Source organism: Oncorhynchus clarkii, unplaced genomic scaffold (genome assembly GCF_045791955.1).
Source record: "Oncorhynchus clarkii lewisi isolate Uvic-CL-2024 unplaced genomic scaffold, UVic_Ocla_1.0 unplaced_contig_5422_pilon_pilon, whole genome shotgun sequence".
Lineage (NCBI taxonomy): Eukaryota > Metazoa > Chordata > Actinopteri > Salmoniformes > Salmonidae > Oncorhynchus > Oncorhynchus clarkii.
This window is the reverse complement of record NW_027257938.1, coordinates 127,501-148,116: the sequence shown is the minus strand read 5'-3', so window position 1 is coordinate 148,116 and position 20,616 is coordinate 127,501. Positions and strand designations below refer to the sequence as shown.

Here is a 20,616-nt window from a genome sequence, read left to right as displayed (position 1 = left end):
TGAGACTCTTATTCGTTACATTTTATTGTACCTGCGACGTTCTGCAACGTTAGGCCACTGAACGTGGTGGCCATGTTATTCAAAACTCACTCTCCTTGTGTGGCCCACTGCGTAGACCCAATACACAGCAGGACATCTACACTGCGTAGACCCAATACACAGCAGGACATCTACACTGCGTAGACCCAATACACAGCAGGACACATCTACAACTACAACTACCATCTATAGTCATATAGACTATATATATATAAATATAATAGTGTCACTATATCCCAGAAAAGGCATGTCAGAAACTGAACAGGGGGAGTCGTGTGTGTGTGTGTGTCCAGGCACAGGGTGTGTGTGTGTGTGTGTGTGTTAGTCCACTCCCAAGGCTTTGAGCTGTCGTTCGATGTCTTCGTCTGAGATGCCGTCTGATTTGGTGGCAGAAGAGGTGGGTTTGTTTCGGCTGGTTGATGGAGCGTTCACCATCTACGATCAATAACAACAACAAATTAACAAACTCAACCTTGATTCTCCCAACCATACGCCATTCATAGTATTTCCACAGGACTCCTGTCCAGGCGGTGTTCTGGTACATCAAGCTGTCGCACTACAGTAACAGGAGATAGACTAGTGTCCTGGTACATCAAGCTGTCGCACTACAGTAACAGGAGATAGACTAGTGTCCTGGTACATCAAGCTGTCGCACTACAGTAACAGGAGATAGACTAGTGTCCTGTCCAGGGGGTGTCCTGGTACATCAAGCTGTCGCACTACAGTAACAGGAGATAGACTAGTGTCCTGTCCAGGGGGTGTCCTGGTACATCAAGCTGTCTCACTACAGAAACAGGATATAGACTAGTGTCCTGTCCAGGGGGTGTTCTGGTACATCAAGCTGTCTCACTACAGAAACAGGATATAGACTAGTGTCCTGGTACATCAAGCTGTCGCACTACAGTAACAGGAGATAGACTAGTGTCCTGTCCAGGGGGTGTACTGTACATCAAGCTGTCGCACTACAGTAACAGGAGATAGACTAGTGTCCTGTCCAGGGGGTGTTCTGGTACATCAAGCTGTCTCACTACAGAAACAGGATATAGACTAGTGTCCTGGTACATCAAGCTGTCGCACTACAGTAACAGGAGATAGACTAGTGTCCTGGTACATCAAGCTGTCGCACTACAGTAACAGGAGATAGACTAGTGTCCTGTCCAGGGGGTGTCCTGGTACATCAAGCTGTCGCACTACAGTAACAGGAGATAGACTAGTGTCCTGTCCAGGGGGTGTCCTGGTACATCAAGCTGTCTCACTACAGAAACAGGATATAGACTAGTGTCCTGTCCAGGGGGTGTTCTGGTACATCAAGCTGTCTCACTACAGAAACAGGATATAGACTAGTGTCCTGGTACATCAAGCTGTCGCACTACAGTAACAGGAGATAGACTAGTGTCCTGTCCAGGGGGTGTACTGTACATCAAGCTGTCGCACTACAGTAACAGGAGATAGACTAGTGTCCTGTCCAGGGGGTGTTCTGGTACATCAAGCTGTCTCACTACAGAAACAGGATATAGACTAGTGTCCTGGTACATCAAGCTGTCGCACTACAGTAACAGGAGATAGACTAGTGTCCTGGTACATCAAGCTGTCGCACTACAGTAACAGGAGATAGACTAGTGTCCTGTCCAGGGGGTGTCCTGGTACATCAAGCTGTCTCACTACAGAAACAGGAGATTCAGCTCCTGCCCTATGGGCCATTCTGGCTCAGACAAGGCTAACTTACTTTACAGAGTATTTCCATAGAGCTGCAGAATGACATCCCCAGAGGACCCTAACCCAGTTGGACCCTAACCCAGTAGGACCCTAACCCAGTAGGACCCTAACCCAGTAGGACCCTAACCCAGTTGGACCCTAACCCAGTTGGACCCTAACCCAGTAGGACCCTAACCCAGTGGGACCCAGTGGAACCAGACAGTTTATAATGCTAGATACAGGTCCAGTTTCCCAGACACTGACAAACCCTGGTTCTATTTCAGATCTACATCTGGGAAACCAGCCCCAAGGATCTCGTTCAGGGTTTAGTCTCTAGATTTATTCTGGCTTTATTAAAAATCAGGTACATCATCGAGAACAATTAAAAACACCAATGTCTCACCTTTCCTGATATCTCGATGCCGATCTCGTCCAGAACCTGGTTAACAATGCTATCAGACTCCTCCTCGTCTCCAGACTCGTCAAAGATCTCATCCAGCGTGTCGTTAACTGAGAGAAGGGGACAGAGAGATGACTCCTATTAAAAAACACACACACACACACACACACACACACCTCCACACACACACACACGCGCACACACACACACACACACTACCTGTCAAAAGTTTTAGAACACCTACTCATTCAAGGGTTTTTCTTTATTTTTACTATTTTCTACATTGTACAATAATAGTGAAGACATCAACACTATGAAATATCACGCAGTAACCAAAAAAAAGTGTTAAACAAATCAAAATATTTTATATTTGAGATTCTTCAAAATAGCCAGCCTTTGTCTTGATGACAGCTTTGCACACTCTTGTCATTCTCTCAACCAGCTTCACCTGGAATGCTTTTCCAACAGTCATATGCTGAGCACTTGTTGGCTGCTTTTCATTCACTCTGCGGTCCAACTCAACCCAAACCATCTCAATTGGGTTGAGGTCGGGTGATTGTGTAGGGCGATGTTGGTTAAGTGTGCTTTAAATTCTAAATCAAATCACAGACACCAGCAAAGCACCCCCACACCACCTCCTCCATGCTTCAACGTGGGAACCACAAATGGGGAGATCATCCGTTCACCTACTCTGCGTCTCAAAGACACCGCGGTTGGAACCAACATTCTTCACCAGTCTAATGTCCATTGCTCGTGTTTTTTGGTCCAAACAAGTCTCTTCTTATTGGTGTCCTTTAGTAGTGGTTTCTTTGCAGCAATTCAACCATGAAGGCCTGATTCACACAGTCTCCTCTGAACAGTTGATGTTGAGATGTGTCTGTTACATGAACTCTGTGAAGCATTTATTTGGGCTGCAATTCTGGCTGTTAAGGCTTTTAACTCTAATGAACTGATCCTCTGAAGCAGAGGGAACTCTGATGAACTGATCCTCTGAAGCAGAGGGAACTCTGATGAACTTATCCTCAGCAGCAGAGGGAACTCTGGGACTTCCTTTCCTGTGGCGGTCCTCATGAGAGACAGTTAACTCTAATGAACTGATCCTCTGCAGCAGAGGTAACTCTGGGTCTTCCTTTCCTGTGGCGGTCCTCATGAGAGCCAGTTTCATCATGGCGCTTGATGGTTTTTGCGACTGAACTTGAAGAAACTTTCAAAGTTCTTGAAATGTTCTGCATTGACTGACCTTCATGTCTTAAAGTAATGATGGACTGACCTTCATGTCTTATAGTAATGATGGACTGTCCTTCATGTCTTATAGTAATGATGGACTGTCCTTCATGTCTTAAAGTAATGATGGACTGTCCTTCATGTCTTAAAACAAGACTCCCCAAATTTTATCAGCATATCGATTGCGCAACCAGGGGAGGAAAGACCTTGGACCATTGTTACTCTAACTTCCGCGACGCATATAAGGCCCTGCCCCGCCCCCCTTTCGGAAAAGCTGACCACGACTCCATTTTGTTGATCCCTGCCTACAGACAGAAACTAAAACAAGAGGCTCCCACGCTGAGGTCTGTCCAACGCTGGTCCGACCAAGCTGACTCCACACTCCAAGACTGCTTCCATCACGTGGACTGGGAGATGTTTCGTATTGCGTCAGATAACAACATTGACGAATACGCTGATTCGGTGTGCGAGTTCATTAGAACGTGCGTTGAAGATGTCGTTCCCATAGCAACGATTAAAACATTCCCTAACCAGAAACCGTGGATTGATGGCAGCATTCGTGTGAAACTGAAAGCGCGAACCACTGCTTTTAATCAGGGCAAGGTGTCTGGTAACATGACCGAATACAAACAGTGCAGCTATTCCCTCCGCAAGGCTATCAAACAAGCTAAGCGCCAGTACAGAGACAAAGTAGAATCTCAATTCAACGGCTCAGACACAAGAGGCATGTGGCAGGGTCTACAGTCAATCACGGACTACAGGAAGAAACCCAGCCCAGTCACGGACCAGGATGTCTTGCTCCCAGGCAGACTAAATAACTTTTTTGCCCGCTTTGAGGACAATACAGTGCCACTGACACGGCCTGCAACGAAAACATGCGGTCTCTCCTTCACTGCAGCCGAGGTGAGTAAGACATTTAAACGTGTTAACCCTCGCAAGGCTGCAGGCCCAGATGGCATCCCCAGCCGCGCCCTCAGAGCATGCGCAGACCAGCTGGCCGGTGTGTTTACGGACATATTCAATCAATCCCTATACCAGTCTGCTGTTCCCACATGCTTCAAGAGGGCCACCATTGTTCCTGTTCCCAAGAAAGCTAAGGTAACTGAGCTAAATGACTACCGCCCCGTAGCACTCACATCCGTCATCATGAAGTGCTTTGAGAGACTAGTCAAGGACCATATCACCTCCACCCTACCTGACACCCTAGACCCACTCCAATTTGCTTACCGCCCAAATAGGTCCACAGACGATGCAATCTCAACCACACTGCACACTGCCCTAACCCATCTGGACAAGAGGAATACCTATGTGAGAATGCTGTTCATCGACTACAGCTCGGCATTCAACACCATAGTACCCTCCAAGCTCGTCATCAAGCTCGAGACCCTGGGTCTCGACCCCGCCCTGTGCAACTGGGTACTGGACTTCCTGACGGGCCGCCCCCAGGTGGTGAGGGTAGGCAACAACATCTCCTCCCCGCTGATCCTCAACACTGGGGCCCCACAAGGTTGCGTTCTGAGCCCTCTCCTGTACTCCCTGTTCACCCACGACTGCGTGGCCACGCACGCCTCCAACTCAATCATCAAGTTTGCGGACGACACAACAGTGGTAGGCTTGATTACCAACAACGATGAGACGGCCTACAGGGAGGAGGTGAGGGCCCTCGGAGTGTGGTGTCAGGAAAACAACCTCACACTCAACGTCAACAAAACTAAGGAGATGATTGTGGACTTCAGGAAACAGCAGAGGGAACACCCCCCTATCCACATCGATGGAACAGTAGTGGAGAGGGTAGCAAGTTTTAAGTTCCTCGGCATACACATCACAGACAAACTGAATTGGTCCACTCACACAGACAGCATCGTGAAGAAGGCGCAGCAGCGCCTCTTCAACCTCAGGAGGCTGAAGAAATTCGGCTTGTCACCAAAAGCACTCACAAACTTCTACAGATGCACAATCGAGAGCATCCTGGCGGGCTGTATCACCGCCTGGTATGGCAACTGCACCGCCCTCAACCGTAAGGCTCTCCAGAGGGTAGTGAGGTCTGCACAACGCATCACCGGGGGCAAACTACCTGCCCTCCAGGACACCTACACCACCCGATGTCACAGGAAGGCCATAAAGATCATCAAGGACATCAACCACCCGAGCCACTGCCTGTTCACCCCGCTATCATCCAGAAGGCGAGGTCAGTACAGGTGCATCAAAGCTGGGACCGAGAGACTGAAAAACAGCTTCTATCTCAAGGCCATCAGACTGTTAAACAGCCACCACTAACACTGAGTGGCTGCTGCCAACACACTGACACTGACTCAACTCCAGCCACTTTAATAATGGGAATTGATGGGAAATGATGTAAATATATCACTAGCCACTTTAAACAATGCTACCTTATATAAATGTTACTTACCCTACATTATTCATCTCATATGCATACGTATATACTGTACTCTATATCATCGACGGTATCCTTATGTAATACATGTATCACTAGCCACTTTATACTATACTATGCCACTTTGTTTACATACTCATCTCATTTGTACATACTGTACCCGATACCATCTACTGTATCTTGCCTATGCTGCTCTGTACCATCACTCATTCATATATCCTTATGTACATATTCTTTATCCCCTTACACTGTGTACAAGACAGTAGTTTTGGAATTGTTAGTTAGATTACTTGTTGGTTATTACTGCATTGTCGGAACTAGAAGCACAAGCATTTCGCTACACTCGCATTAACATCTGCTAACCATGTGTATGTGACAAATAAAATTTGATTTGGTTTGATTTGATTTAAAGTAATGATGGACTGACCTTCATGTCTTATAGTAATGATGGACTGACCTTCATGTCTTATAGTAATGATGGACTGACCTTCATGTCTTAAAGTAATGATGGACTGACCTTCATGTCTTATAGTAATGATGGACTGACCTTCATGTCTTAAAGTAATGATGGACTGACCTTCATGTCTTATAGTAATGATGGACTGACCTTCATGTCTTAAAGTAATGATGGACTGACCTTCATGTCTTAAAGTAATGATGGACTGACCTTCATGTCTTAAAGTAATGATGGACTGACCTTCATGTCTTAAAAGTAATGATGGACTGTCCTTCATGTCTTATAGTAATGATGGACTGACCTTCATGTCTTATAGTAATGATGGACTGACCTTCATGTCTTAAAGTAATGATGGACTGACCTTCATGTCTTAAAGTAATGATGGACTGACCTTCATGTCTTATAGTAATGATGGACTGACCTTCATGTCTTATAGTAATGATGGACTGACCTTCATGTCTTAAAAGTAATGATGGACTGACCTTCATGTCTTATAGTAATGATGGACTGTCCTTCATGTCTTATAGTAATGATGGACTGACCTTCATGTCTTATAGTAATGATGGACTGACCTTCATGTCTTAAAGTAATGATGGACTGTCATTTCTCTTTGCTTATTTGAGCTGTTTTTGCCATAATATGGACTTGGTCTGTTACCCAATAGGGATATCTTCTGTATACCACCCCTACCTTGTCACAACACAACTGATTGGCTCAAATGCATTAAGGAAAGAAAGAAATCCCTCTAATTAACATAAGGCACAGCTGTTAATGGAAATACTATTATTGCATGTAGTACACTATATAGGTATTAATAGCATGTAGTACACTATATAGGTATTAATAGCATGTAGTACACTATATAGGTATTAATAGCATGTAGTACACTATATAGGTAATAATAGCATGTAGTACACTATATATATATATATTATGCTACGTTAGCAGTCTTATCATCACGAGGACAACATAGAATGTGTAGTATAGATCCAGTCTTACCATCATGGAGGACAACATAGAATGTGTAAAATAGATCCAGTCTTATCATCATGAGGACAACATAGAATGTGTAGTATAGATCCAGTCTTACCATCATGGAGGACAACATAGAATGTGTAAAATAGATCCAGTCTTATCATCACGAGGACAATAACATAGAATGTGTAATATAGATCCAGTCTTATCATCATGAGGACAACATAGAATGTGTAATATAGATCCAGTCTTACTCAGCTCCTCTGACATCTCCATCTTCATGTTCTCCTTCTGGAAGTTCTGCATGGTCTGTTGCATCTTCTGAGGGTCCATCTTCTTATTGACAGCCTGCATAGTCTGAGACGGGAGAGGAGAGAGAGTCACATGGGCTGGTTACACTTTGCAAAAGGCAGGCAACACCCATTAAAATACAGCACACACAGAGACAGACAAGAGACACTGACAGACACAGAGAGACACACAGACAGACAAGAGACACAGACAGACTGACAGGAGAGACAGAGACATAGACAGACAAGAGACACAGACAGACTGACAGGAGAGACAGAGACATAGACAGACAAGAGACACAGACAGACTGACAGGAGAGACAGAGACATAGACAGACAAGAGACACAGACAGACTGACAGGAGAGACAGAGACATAGACAGACAAGAGACACAGACAGACTGACAGGAGAGACAGAGACATAGACAGACAAGAGACACAGACAGACAGGAAAGACAGACAGAACGCTGTCCAAGGTGTCCACACTAGGTACATCACACCCCCCTGTGGGAAGAAGCCCACTGATCCACACTAGGTACATCACACCCCCCTGTGGGAAGAAGCAGCACACTGACCCACACTAGGTACATCACACCCCCCTGTGGGAAGAAGCAGCCCACTGATCCACACGTACTTTGGTCGTGGTAGCCATGGCCCCTGCCATCTTCATCTGGGAGTTCATGAGTTTGGTCTGAGAGGACATGGAGGTGACCTTTGAACCGACGGCGTAGCTTCTGTTCTTCTGTCTCCTCAGCTGAACCAGCTGTTTGGCCAGGATGGTACACGCCTCCTTGTTCCCCGTCTTCGCCATCTTCTTAATCTCCATCTCCTGGGAGACAACGTGTATTCAGACCCCTTGGACTTTTCCCATATTTTGTTACAGCATTCTAAAATTATTTAAATCGTCTCCCCCCCCTCATCAATCTATACACAATAGCCCATAATGACATCACAATAGCCCATAATGACATCACAATAGCCCATAATGACATCACAATAGCCCATAATGACATCACAATAGCCAAAAACAGGTTTTTAGAAATGCACTGGGAACCTGGCACCATCCCTACGGTGAAGCATTTTTATTTATTTAACCTTTATTTAACCTTTATTTAACCAGGCAAGTCAGTTAAGAACAAATTCTTATTTTCAACGACGGCCCAGGAACAGTGGAGTTAACTGCCTTGTTCAGGGACAGAAAGACAGATTTGTTTTTACCTTGTCAGCTCGGGGATCCGATCTTGCAACCTTTCGGGTTACAAGTCCAACGCTCTAACCACTAGGCTACCTGCCTCCTCTACACTCTAACCACTAGGCTACCTGCCTCCTCTACACTCTAACCACTAGGCTACCTGCCTCCTCTACACTCTAACCACTAGGCTACCTGCCTCCTCTACACTCTAACCACTAGGCTACCTGCCTCCTCTACACTCTAACCACTAGGCTACCTGCCTCCTCTACACTCTAACCACTAGGCTACCTGCCTCCTCTACACTCTAACCACTAGGCTACCTGCCTCCTCTACACTCTAACCACTAGGCTACCTGCCTCCTCTACACTCTAACCACTAGGCTACCTGCCTCCTCTACACTTTAACCACTAGGCTATCTACCTCCTCTACACTCTAACCACTAGGCTACCTGCCTCCTCTACACTTTAACCACTAGGCTACCTGCCTCCTCTACACTCTAACCACTAGACTACCTGCCGCCTCTACACTCTAACCACTAGGCTACCTACCACCTCTACACTCTAACCACTAGACTACCTGCCTCCTCTACACTCTAACCACTAGACTACCTACCTCCTCTACACTCTAACCACTGGGCACTGTATACAAAAGACAAAGATAGAAAGCAAGACAGTAATCTGGGGCTGACTAGCCTGGGTGACAGCCTGTTTTCGCCATCATACCAACTTCTTGTCACTCCATTGTTATGTTTGGCATGAATGTAATGATGTCACAAACAGACTCGAGGTTTTCCACAGAGCATCCGGAAAGAATTCAGACCACTTGACTTTTTTTTCCACATTTTCTTACGTTACAGCCTTGTTCTTCAATAAACGTATGTTTTTCTTCTCATCAATCTACACACAATATCCCATAATGACAAAGCGAAAACAGGTTTAGATATTTTTTTTTACAAATGTATTACAAATAAAAAAAAACAGAAACCTTATTGACATAAGTATTCAGACCTTTTGCTATGAGACCTGACATTGAGCTCAGGTGCATCCTGTTTCCATTGATCATCCTTGAGATGTTTCTACAACTTGATTGGAGTCCAACCTGTGGTAAATTCTAATGATTGGACATGATTTGGATAGGCACACACCTGTCTATATAAGGTCCCACAGTTGACAGTGCATGTCAGAGCAAAAACCAAGCCATGAAGTTGAAGAAATTGTCCGTAGAGCTCCGAGACAGGATTGTGTTGAGGCACAGATCTGGGGAAGGGTACCAAAACATTTCTGCAGCATTGAAGGTCCCCAAGAATACAGTGGCCTCCATCGTTCTTAAATGGAAGAAGTTTGGAACCACCAAGACTCTTCCTAGAGCTGGCCCCCCGGCCAAACTGAGCAATCGGGGGAGAAGAGCCTTGGTCAGGGAGGTGACCAAGAACCCGATGGTCAATCTGACAGAGCTCCAGAGTCCCTCTGTGGAAATGGGAGAAACTTCCAGAAGGGCAACCATCTCTGCAGCACTCCACCAATCAGGCCTTTATGGTAGAGTGGCCAGACGGAAGCCACTCCTCAGTAAAAGTCACATAACTCCAAGCGGGCTGTTTTGCCAAAAGGCCCCTAAAGGACCAATATTGAACTATTTGGCCTGAATGCCAAGCGTCACGTCTGGAGGAAACCAGGCACCACTCATCACCTGGCCAATACCATCCCTACAGTGAAGCATGGTGGTGGGAGCATCACGTCTGGAGGAAACCAGGCACCACTCATCACCTGGCCAATACCATCCCTACAGTGAAGCATGGTGGTGGCAGCGTCACGTCTGGAGGAAACCAGGCACCACTCATCACCTGGCCAATACCATCCCTACAGTGAAGCATGGTGGTGGCAGCATCACGCTGTGGGGCCAATACCATACCTACCTGGCCAATACCATCCCTACAGTGAAGCATGTTGGTGGCAGCATCACGTCTGGAGGAAACCAGGCACCACTCATCACCTGGCCAATACCATCCCTACAGTGAAGCATGGTGGTGGCAGCATCACGTCTGGAGGAAACCAGGCACCACTCATCACCTGGCCAATACCATCCCTACAGTGAAGCATGGTGGTGGCAGCATCACGCTGTGGGGCCAATACCATACCTACCTGGCCAATACCATCCCTACAGTGAAGCATGGTGGTGGCAGCATCACGTCTGGAGGAAACCAGGCACCACTCATCACCTGGCCAATACCATCCCTACATTGAAGCATGGTGGTGGCAGCATCATGATGTGGGGCCAATACCATACCTACCTGGCCAATACCATCCCTACAGTGAAGCATGGTGGTGGCAGCATCACGTCTGGAGGAAACCAGGCACCACTCATCACCTGGCCAATACCATCCCTACATTGAAGCATGGTGGTGGCAGCATCACGTCTGGAGGAAACCAGGCACCACTCATCACCTGGCCAATACCATCCCTACAGTGAAGCATGGTGGTGGCAGCATCATGATGTGGGGCCAATACCATACCTACCTGGCCAATACCATCCCTACAGTGAAGCATGGTGGTGGCAGCATCATGATGTGGGGCCAATACCATACCTACCTGGCCAATACCATCCCTACAGTGAAGCATGGTGGTGGCAGCATCATGCTGTGGGGCCAATACCATCCCTACAGTGAAGCATGGTGGTGGCAGCATCACGATGTGGGACCAATACCATCCCTACAGTGAAGCATGGTGGTGGCAGCATCACGATGTGGGGCCAATACCATCCCTACAGTGAAGCATGGTGGTGGCAGCATCACGATGTGGGACCAATACCATCCCTACAGTGAAGCATGGTGGTGGCAGCATCATGATGTAGGGCCAATACCATCCCTACAGTGAAGCATGGTGGTGGCAGCATCATGATGTAGGGCCAATACCATCCCTACAGTGAAGCATGGTGGTGGCAGCATCATGATGTGGGGCCAATACCATCCCTACAGTGAAGCATGGTGGTGGCAGCATCACGATGTGGGGCCAATACCATCCCTACAGTGAAGCATGGTGGTGGCAGCATCACGATGTAGGGCCAATACCATCCCTACAGTGAAGCATGGTGGTGGCAGCATCATGATGTGGGGCCAATACCATCCCTACAGTGAAGCATGGTGGTGGCAGCATCACGATGTGGGGTTGTTTTTCTACAGCAGGGAAACGTGTCAGGGTCGAGGGAAAGGGTCTGAATACTGATGTAAAATGTGATCAGTTATTTTTATAAATAGGTAAAAATGTCTAAATCTGTTTTTTTTGTTGCTTTGTCATTATGCGATAGTGTGTGTGTGTGTGTGTGTGTGTGTGTGTGTGTGTGTAGATTGAGGCAGTCTGAATACACTGTACATTATCCATGACTCAGATACTCTCTGTATTCACTACTACAGAACAGACCACTACTACAACCCTCACCAGTTGTTTTTCCTGTTTCTCCAGGGAAGATCTGTCTCTGGTGATCTGTCTCTGGGTTCCTCTCAGCTCTTTGGTCTGCTCCTTTATCACATCTAGACACAACGGTGGGAGAGAAAACTACAAGATCAGTACTAGTTAGTTCTTGGTAAACAGAGGAGAAGAGAGAAACAATTGTTATTGTTTATTTCACTTGTTTTGGCCAAAACATACGTTTCCCATGTCAATGAAGCCCTTTGAATTGAGAGAGAGAGGAGACAGACGAGAGATCCACAGAGGGGATTCTACATCATCATCATCATCATCATGAAGAGACTAAAAAATCCAAGTGACAGAACCTACCTGTACCGCAAAAAGTCGAGAGAGCAAACCTCTCCTGTGGATACCCTATCGCCACCCACTACGGCCAAAAGGACCAACAGCACGAACTGCTGCTACGTTATTGTTGTTATGACTCTGTGGTACTCTATACAGACCAGCGTACTGAAAGGCAGGCAGATAACACTTCCCTGTGTCCCCCCCCCCTTCAGATTACCTTCTATTTAAGGACAAAAACTTGTTTTTTTTGTTTTTTTATAGAAAAACGTTAAGTTTATTCAACATCCTGACTTGTAATAGGAATGTTCAGGAGTGCTGAACCTACCTGTTAGACAGACGGGTAACGTTAAGTATTACACTCTCTTAGAATAAGAGACTGAAGCTAACTTTGCTAATGTCAGCTGGCTGAAACGCCGAGTCTGTGTACACTTACCATCTACTGTCTTTTTCTTGAAGAAGCCGGCCATGGTGACAGGCGAGAACTTGGCCAAATAGCTAAAATCCAATGCTATTTTAAAAGGACACGGCCTGTTAATTAAACCAGACCACCGACTTGTTTATTTCCTGGTTCGGAGAGAAGCAGGAAGTGCAGCACTTTAATGGGGGCGTTCGAGACAGTCTAGAATAAAAGCGCTGCGCTCACACTGAGCCAAGTCGCCTGGGTAGAAAGACATCCGCAAGGTGGCAGTAGATACCTAGTTCCATCGTCACACCACACCCACAGCTGCGTGGGAATACCCAGCCAAACACAGAGCTCTTTACAGACTGTAAATAGCTTCCAGCTGACTCGATCTGTCTGTTCATGATTTGGGAATGGGTCTTGAATCTTAATAAGTATTGAGTTTTTCTTGCCAAGTGGGTGTTTCCTCCTGACAGTGGTATTATGCTGTGTTCATAACAAGTGGGAACCTGGGGGGGGAATATTGCTTGCAAACTGGGTCAACGATTTGTGTGGTTTCAAGTGCTTTGAACTGGTTGAGAACGCCGATGTGGCAAACAAGCAGCGGTGTCAACCATAAACTACAGCTTTCATGCTCCCAAACAAATTATAGTTAAAAAAAAACAAATAAACATATTCTTTGTTAGATGAAATCCTTACTTTAAAAAAAAATCACGTTAATTAAATACAGCCACGAACTTGTTTCCTTGTTGAGATTCAATTGGCACATCGGCATTTTCTCGTGAGTTTCCATTTTAGATTTAACATTAATGAGCAAATCGTCGGTGGTTGTTTTTGATTAACGTTTATTTTAAAAAGTATGGATTTCATCAAATAAAGAAAGGCAACTACAAGGGGACAAACATAAGTACAAGATAAGCGTTTTCAAAATGTAAAATTGTTTTTTGAAGTATTGACGTTGGAGCGAATTGATGTCATCTGAGCTGAAATTCCACAAAGCCTGGAATATACTGAGCTATATTATACATTCGTAAATTATATTATTTTATACTAATACAATTGCTCAGAGGAAGAGATTTTGTTCAACAAGTAATACTTTTGGTTCTCAAAAAGATATGTGCCAAAATTATTGACACCCCTGTTTTCAATACCTCACCTTGCGAGGATAATTTCCCAGTGTATTATAATGACATGTTTATCTCCCAGTGTATTATAATGCCATGTTTATCTCCCAGTGTATTATAATGCCATGTTTATCTCCCAGTGTATTCTGACATGTTTATCTCCCAGTGTATTATAATGCCATGTTTATCTCCCAGTGTATCATAATGCCATGTTTTTCTCCCAGTGTATTATAATGCCATGTTTATCTCCCAGTGTATTATAATGCCATGTTTATCTCCCAGTGTATTATAATGCCATGTTTATCTCCCAGTGTATTATAATGCCATGTTTATCTCCCAGTGTATCATAATGCCATGTTTATCTCCCAGTGTATTATAATGCCATGTTTATCTCCCAGTGTATTATAATGCCATGTTTATCTCCCAGTGTATTATAATGCCATGTTTATCTCCCAGTGTATTATAATGCCATGTTTATCTCCCAGGTTATTATAATGCCATGTTTATCTCCCAGTGTATTATAATGCCATGTTTATCTCCCAGTGTATTATAATGCCATGTTTATCTCCCAGTATATTATAATGCCATGTTTATCTCCCAGTATATTATAATGCCATGTTTATCTCCCAGTGTATTCTGACCTGTTTATCTCCCAGTGTATTCTGACCTGTTTATCTCCCAGTGTATTATAATGCCATGTTTATCTTCCAGTGTATTATAATGCCATGTTTATCTCCCAGTGTATTATAATGCCATGTTTATCTCCCAGTGTATTCTGCCATGTTTATCTCCCAGTGTATTATAATGCCATGTTTATCTCCCAGTGTATTATAATACCATGTTTATCTCCCAGTGTATTATAATGCCATGTTTATCTCCCAGTGTATTATAATGCCATGTTTATCTCCCAGTGTATTATAATGCCATGTTTATCTCCCAGTGTATTATAATGCCATGTTTATCTCCCAGTCTATTATAATGCCATGTTTATCTCCCAGTGTATTATAATACCATGTTTATCTCCCAGTGTATTATAATGCCATGTTTATCTCCCAGTGTTTTATAAAGCCATGTTTATCTCCCAGTGTATTATAATGCCATGTTTATCTCCCAGTGTATTATAATGCCATGTTTATCTCCTAGTCTATTATAATGCCATGTTTATCTCCCAGTTTATTATAATGCCATGTTTATCTCCAGTGTATTATAATGCCATGTTTATCTCCCAGTGTATTATAATGCCATGTTTATCTCCAGTGTATTATAATGCCATGTTTATCTCCCAGTGTATTATAATGCCATGTTTATCTCCCAGTGTATTATAATGCCATGTTTATCTCCAGTGTATTATAATGCCATGTTTATCTCCCAGTGTATTATAATGACATGTTTATCTCCCAGTGTATTATAAGGGGGGGGGGGTCCCTTCTAAATAATCAATGTTTCCGTGTCCAGCAGATCTCTTTATTCCAGCATGAGCGAGGAGGGTGTGGCTTAGTTGAAATTACAACAATTCCAGTAACATGTGTAAACAGTGGTTTAGAGGGTGTGGAGAGAGGGGCCCAGATGAGAAGTAACATGTGTAAACAGTAGTTTAGAGGGTGTGGAGAGAGGGGCCCAGATGAAAAGTAACATGTGTAAACAGTGGTTTAGAGGGTGTGGAGAGAGGGGCCCAGATGGAAAGTAACATGTGGTTTAGAGGGTGTGGAGAGAGGGGCCCAGATGAAAAGTAACATGTGGTTTAGAGGGTGTGGAGAGAGGGGCCCAGATGGAAAGTAACATGTGGTTTAGAGGGTGTGGAGAGAGGGGCCCAGATGGAAAGTAACATGTGGTTTAGAGGGTGTGGAGAGAGGGGCCCAGATGGGGCCCAGAAGAAAAGTAACATGTGTAAACAGTAGTTTAGAGGGTGTGGCGAGAGGGGCCCAGATGAAAAGTAACATGTGGTTTAGAGGGTGTGGAGAGAGGGGCCCAGATGGGGCCCAGAAGAAAAGTAACATGTGTAAACAGTAGTTTAGAGGGTGTGGAGAGAGGGGCCCAGATGGGGCCCAGAAGAAAAGGTCAAACTTGGGACACAAGACAGAATACGGAACAGGAAGTGACTTTATTACGGAACTCAACAGGAAGTGACTTTATTCTTGGACATGGAACCACCATCTCAATTAGTTACCGTGGAATTTATAGAAACTGGTCGGGCATTAGTCTACTAATCGTAGATGAACATCCAATTCTCTTCCTTACGAAGTTAAAACAGGGAGACTCGGTTAGACCCTGGCACCTTTTTGACCTCAGACTCATTTCACTGCTCAGAGCAGTACGACACCAAAACAACAAGACACTTTCTAAATACCTTTTCCCATTAGGTTTCCAGATCTGGAATCTCTATTTAAAAAACCTTCTTCGTCATCAAACAGAAGGAACCTACGGTTTACGTATTTCTCTGCCCTTCGAACAAGCCCGATCTCCATTTCAATCCTTTCTTCTTAAATACGGTCTCTCTGCGGTGCTTCCTACATACAGTATAAAACAACCGTCACGGTCTCTCACGTGACCAGGAAACAAGTCCAGGAAGAAACCCCCCCAAAAAAAACAGTTTGAACAATTCAAGGTCAGTCAGACAAATTTTTTTTTTAAAAACCTTTTGAGCGTATAAGGATTGTAAGAGATTTGAAGAAGTGCACTGGGTTAGTTTCTGTGTGCTCATTTATGACCTAAACAGACAAGTTATTCCAGTCTCTGTTTCAAATCGCATAGCTAGTCTATTTTAAACACCAAATAAACCAATCCATTTTAAATAAAATAAAATAAACAAATGTATTTAGGATAACGTCAATCTAACGAGCCAGGAAACTAAAAGCAACATTATAAACGACGGGGTTTTGGTTAGTTGCTAGCTCGTTAGCCATTTCAAAAATGACCAGCACATATCTGACAATTTTTTTGGGGGGGACTATAAACCAACTTTAAATCGTCATGACAACTTTTTAAATCATCCATCGTCGTAAAAGGAGCACTTTAATCAAATACCAAATCATATAGTCTGAAAAGCAATGCATTTTGTAGATAGAACTGCACAGGTTGTTAGCTAGCTAGCCAATTTTTTTCCAGTTTTTTTTCCATTTTTTTTTTCAGTTTTTTTGTATAAATTTTTTTTTATTAATCTGCCAATATGCCAACATTCCATTCAAACACTGCAGCCAATCCACAGCCAGACACTGCAGCCAATCCACAGCCAGACATTGCAGCCAATCCACAAGCAAGACACTGCAGCCAATCCACAGCCAGACACTGTGCTGAAGTCAGTTGATAACAGGACTTAGAAAAGTTGTAAATTAAACAAGTATTGGTATTGTATATATATATATATATTTATATATTTATGGTCTGTGTACATCCTGTATCTTAGAGGCTGTTTACACAGAACAATAGCATCTGGGTACAGGATGGTATAAACCTGCCTTACGACAGTCTGTCTGTTATTTACCCATTTACCTCCTCACTAGAGAGATAAGGAGAAGAAAGGAGTTAAACAGTGTATCTGTCTAGGGTTGTCTGTCGGCAAACTGCAGGTTGATGGGCGCAGCAGGACAGAGGACAGCCGTGGGTTTTGGTCTAGGGTTGTCTGTCGGCAAACTGCAGGTTGATGGGCGCAGCAGGACAGAGGAGGCCGTGGGTTTTGGTCTAGGGTTGTCTGTCGGCAAACTGCAGGTTGATGGGCGCAGTAGGACAGAGGAGGCCGTGGGTTTTGGTCTAGGGTTGTCTGTCGGCAAACTGCAGGTTGATGGGCGCAGCAGGACAGAGGAGGCCGTGGGTTTTGGTCTAGGGTTGTCTGTCGGCAAACTGCAGGTTGATGGGCGCAGCAGGACAGAGGAGGCCGTGGGTTTTGGTCTAGGGTTGTCTGTCGGCAAACTGCAGGTTGATGGGCGCAGCAGGACAGAGGAGGCCGTGGGTTTTGGTCTAGGGTTGTCTGTCGGCAAACTGCAGGTTGATGGGCGCAGCAGGACAGAGGAGGCCGTGGGTTTTGGTCTAGGGTTGTCTGTCGGCAAACTGCAGGTTGATGGGCGCAGTAGGACAGAGGAGGCCGTGGGTTTTGGTCTAGGGTTGTCTGTCGGCAAACTGCAGGTTGATGGGCGCAGCAGGACAGAGGACGGCCGTGGGTTTTGGTCTAGGGTTGTCTGTCGGCAAACTGCAGGTTGATGGGCGCAGCAGGACAGAGGACGGCCGTGGGTTTTGGTCTAGGGTTGTCTGTCGGCAAACTGCAGGTTGATGGGCGCAGCAGGACAGAGGACGGCCGTGGGTTTTGGTCTAGGGTTGTCTGTCGGCAAACTGCAGGTTGATGGGCGCAGCAGGACAGAGGAGGCCGTGGGTTTTGGCTTTGATTTCTTCTGTGACGGGACACAACCCCATCTGGAACCTCTGGATCAGCTGGAGGAAAAGAAGAGACAAACACAACCAGTATTAACCAGCTGGAGGAGAAGAAGAGACAAACACAACCAGTATTAACCAGCTGGAGGAGAAGAAGAGACAAACACAACCGGTATTAACCAGCTGGAGGAGAAGAAGAGACAAACACAACCGGTATTAACCAGCTGGAGGAGAAGAAGAGACAAACACAACCGGTATTAACCAGCTGGAGGAGAAGAAGAGACAAACACAACCGGTATTAACCAGCTGGAGGAGAAGAAGAGACAAACACAACCGGTATGAACCAGCTGGAGGAGAAGAAGAGACAAACACAACCGGTATTAACCAGCTGGAGGAGAAGAAGAGACAAACACAACCGGTATTAACCAGCTGGAGGAGAAGAAGAGACAAACACAACCGGTATTAACCAGCTGGAGGAGAAGAAGAGACAAACACAACCGGTATGAACCAGCTGGAGGAGAAGAAGAGACAAACACAACCAGTATTAACCAGCTGGAGGAGAAGAAGAGACAAACACAACCGGTATTAACCAGCTGGAGGAGAAGAAGAGACAAACACAACCGGTATTAACCAGCTGGAGGAGAAGAAGAGACAAACACAACCGGTATTAACCAGCTGGAGGAGAAGAAGAGACAAACACAACCGGTATTAACCAGCTGGGAGGAGAAGAAGAGACAAACACAACCGGTATTAACCAGCTGGAGGAGAAGAAGAGACAAACACAACCGGTATTAACCAGCTGGAGGAGAAGAAGAGACAAACACAACCGGTATGAACCAGCTGGAGGAGAAGAAGAGACAAACACAACCGGTATTAACCAGCTGGAGGAGAAGAAGAGACAAACACAACCGGTATTAACCAGCTGGAGGAGAAGAAGAGACAAACACAACCGGTATTAACCAGCTGGAGGAGAAGAAGAGACAAACACAACCGGTATTAACCAGCTGGAGGAGAAGAAGAGACAAACACAACCGGTATTAACCAGCTGGAGGAGAAGAAGAGACAAACACAACCGGTATTAACCAGCTGGAGGAGAAGAAGAGACAAACACAACCGGTATTAACCTCTGGATCAGCTGGAGGAGAAGAAGAGACAAACACAACCGGTATTAACCAGCTGGAGGAGAAGAAGAGACAAACACAACCGGTATTAACCAGCTGGAGGAGAAGAAGAGACCAGCTGGGAGACTAAATCTAGGTCCCAAATGTCCCCCTATTTGTGATATAAGAAGAAGACCAAGTCATGAGGAGACCTTCATTTTGGGAACAACAGAGACACTGTTACAGAATAAGATTAGAAAATCTATTGTCTATTTGAGAAGGGATCAAAGATCACCCAAGATACTGTTGTCAGGAAAATACTGTGTGTGTTTGTGTGTGTGTGTGTGTGTGTGTGTGTGTGTGTGTGTGAGGTTCCCCCACCTGTGTAAGAGCCAGGTGCATCTCCAGTTCAGCTATCCTCCTGCCGATGCAGCTCCTGATGCCGTAGCCGAACGGGATGGAGCCGAAGTTATCCACCCGGTCCGTAGCGTCCTTCCTGATCCAGCGGTCTGGACGGAAGTCATCAGCCCCGGGGAAATTCTCCTCGTCCATGGAGGTAGAGTAGTGACATAGAGCCAACTGGGTCTGAGGAGGAGAGGAGACAGGGAGGATATGAGGAGAGTCTGGATCTGAGGAGGAGAGGAGACAGGGAGGATATGAGGAGAGTCTGGGTCTGAGGAGGAGAGGAGACAGGGAGGATATGAGGAGAGTCTGGATCTGAGGAGGAGAGGAGACAGGGAGGATATGAGGAGAGTCTGGGTCTGAGGAGGAGAGGAGACAGGGAGGATATGAGGAGAGTCTGAGGAGGAGAGGAGACAGGGAGGATATGAGGAGAGTCTGAGGAGGAGAGGAGACAGGGAGGATATGAGGAGAGTCTGAGGAGGAGAGGAGACAGGGAGGATATGAGGAGAGTCTGAGGAGGAGAGGAGACAGGGAGGATATGAGGAGAGTCTGAGGAGGAGAGGAGACAGGGAGGATATGAGGAGAGTCTGAGGAGGAGAGGAGACAGGGAGGATATGAGGAGAGTCTGAGGAGGAGAGGAGACAGGGAGGATATGAGGAGAGTCTGAGGAGGAGAGGAGACAGGGAGGATATGAGGAGAGTCTGAGGAGGAGAGGAGACAGGGAGGATATGAGGAGAGTCTGAGGAGGAGAGGAGACAGGGAGGATATGAGGAGAGTCTGAGGAGGAGAGGAGACAGGGAGGATATGAGGAGAGTC

The 20,616-nt window shown here is 45.6% G+C and overlaps 2 protein-coding genes across 3 annotated transcripts in view; both read right to left on the bottom strand.

Moving 5' to 3' along the window:
- Positions 1–13,009, bottom strand: LOC139394106 (charged multivesicular body protein 2b-like). 2 transcript variants are annotated; one of them, XR_011629800.1, is made up of 7 exons: positions 12,846–13,009; positions 12,098–12,189; positions 8,109–8,303; positions 7,440–7,542; positions 2,138–2,244; positions 211–474; positions 1–141 (listed from the first exon to the last, which is right to left on the bottom strand). XR_011629800.1 is itself a non-coding variant. In XM_071142126.1 (6 exons), the coding sequence occupies exons 1-6, from the start codon at positions 12,877–12,879 to the stop codon at positions 361–363; spliced, it is 645 nt and encodes a 214-aa protein (XP_070998227.1). In that variant the 5' UTR covers positions 12,880–13,009; the 3' UTR covers positions 1–360. The 2 variants fall into 2 exon arrangements, 1 of the variants encoding a protein (XP_070998227.1); XM_071142126.1 differs by having other exon boundaries at positions 1–474.
- A 4,085-nt stretch (positions 13,010–17,094) lies between these two features.
- The window catches only part of LOC139394114 (cytochrome P450 27C1-like), a 29,291-nt gene continuing 25,769 nt past the window's right edge, over positions 17,095–20,616 (bottom strand). The window contains exons 8-9 of the mRNA XM_071142142.1: positions 19,780–19,983; positions 17,095–18,358 (exon numbers count right to left, since the gene is read on the bottom strand). Coding sequence (XP_070998243.1) covers positions 18,239–18,358; positions 19,780–19,983 — 324 coding nt within the window. The 3' untranslated portion in view covers positions 17,095–18,238. The remainder of the gene's footprint in view (positions 18,359–19,779; positions 19,984–20,616) is intronic.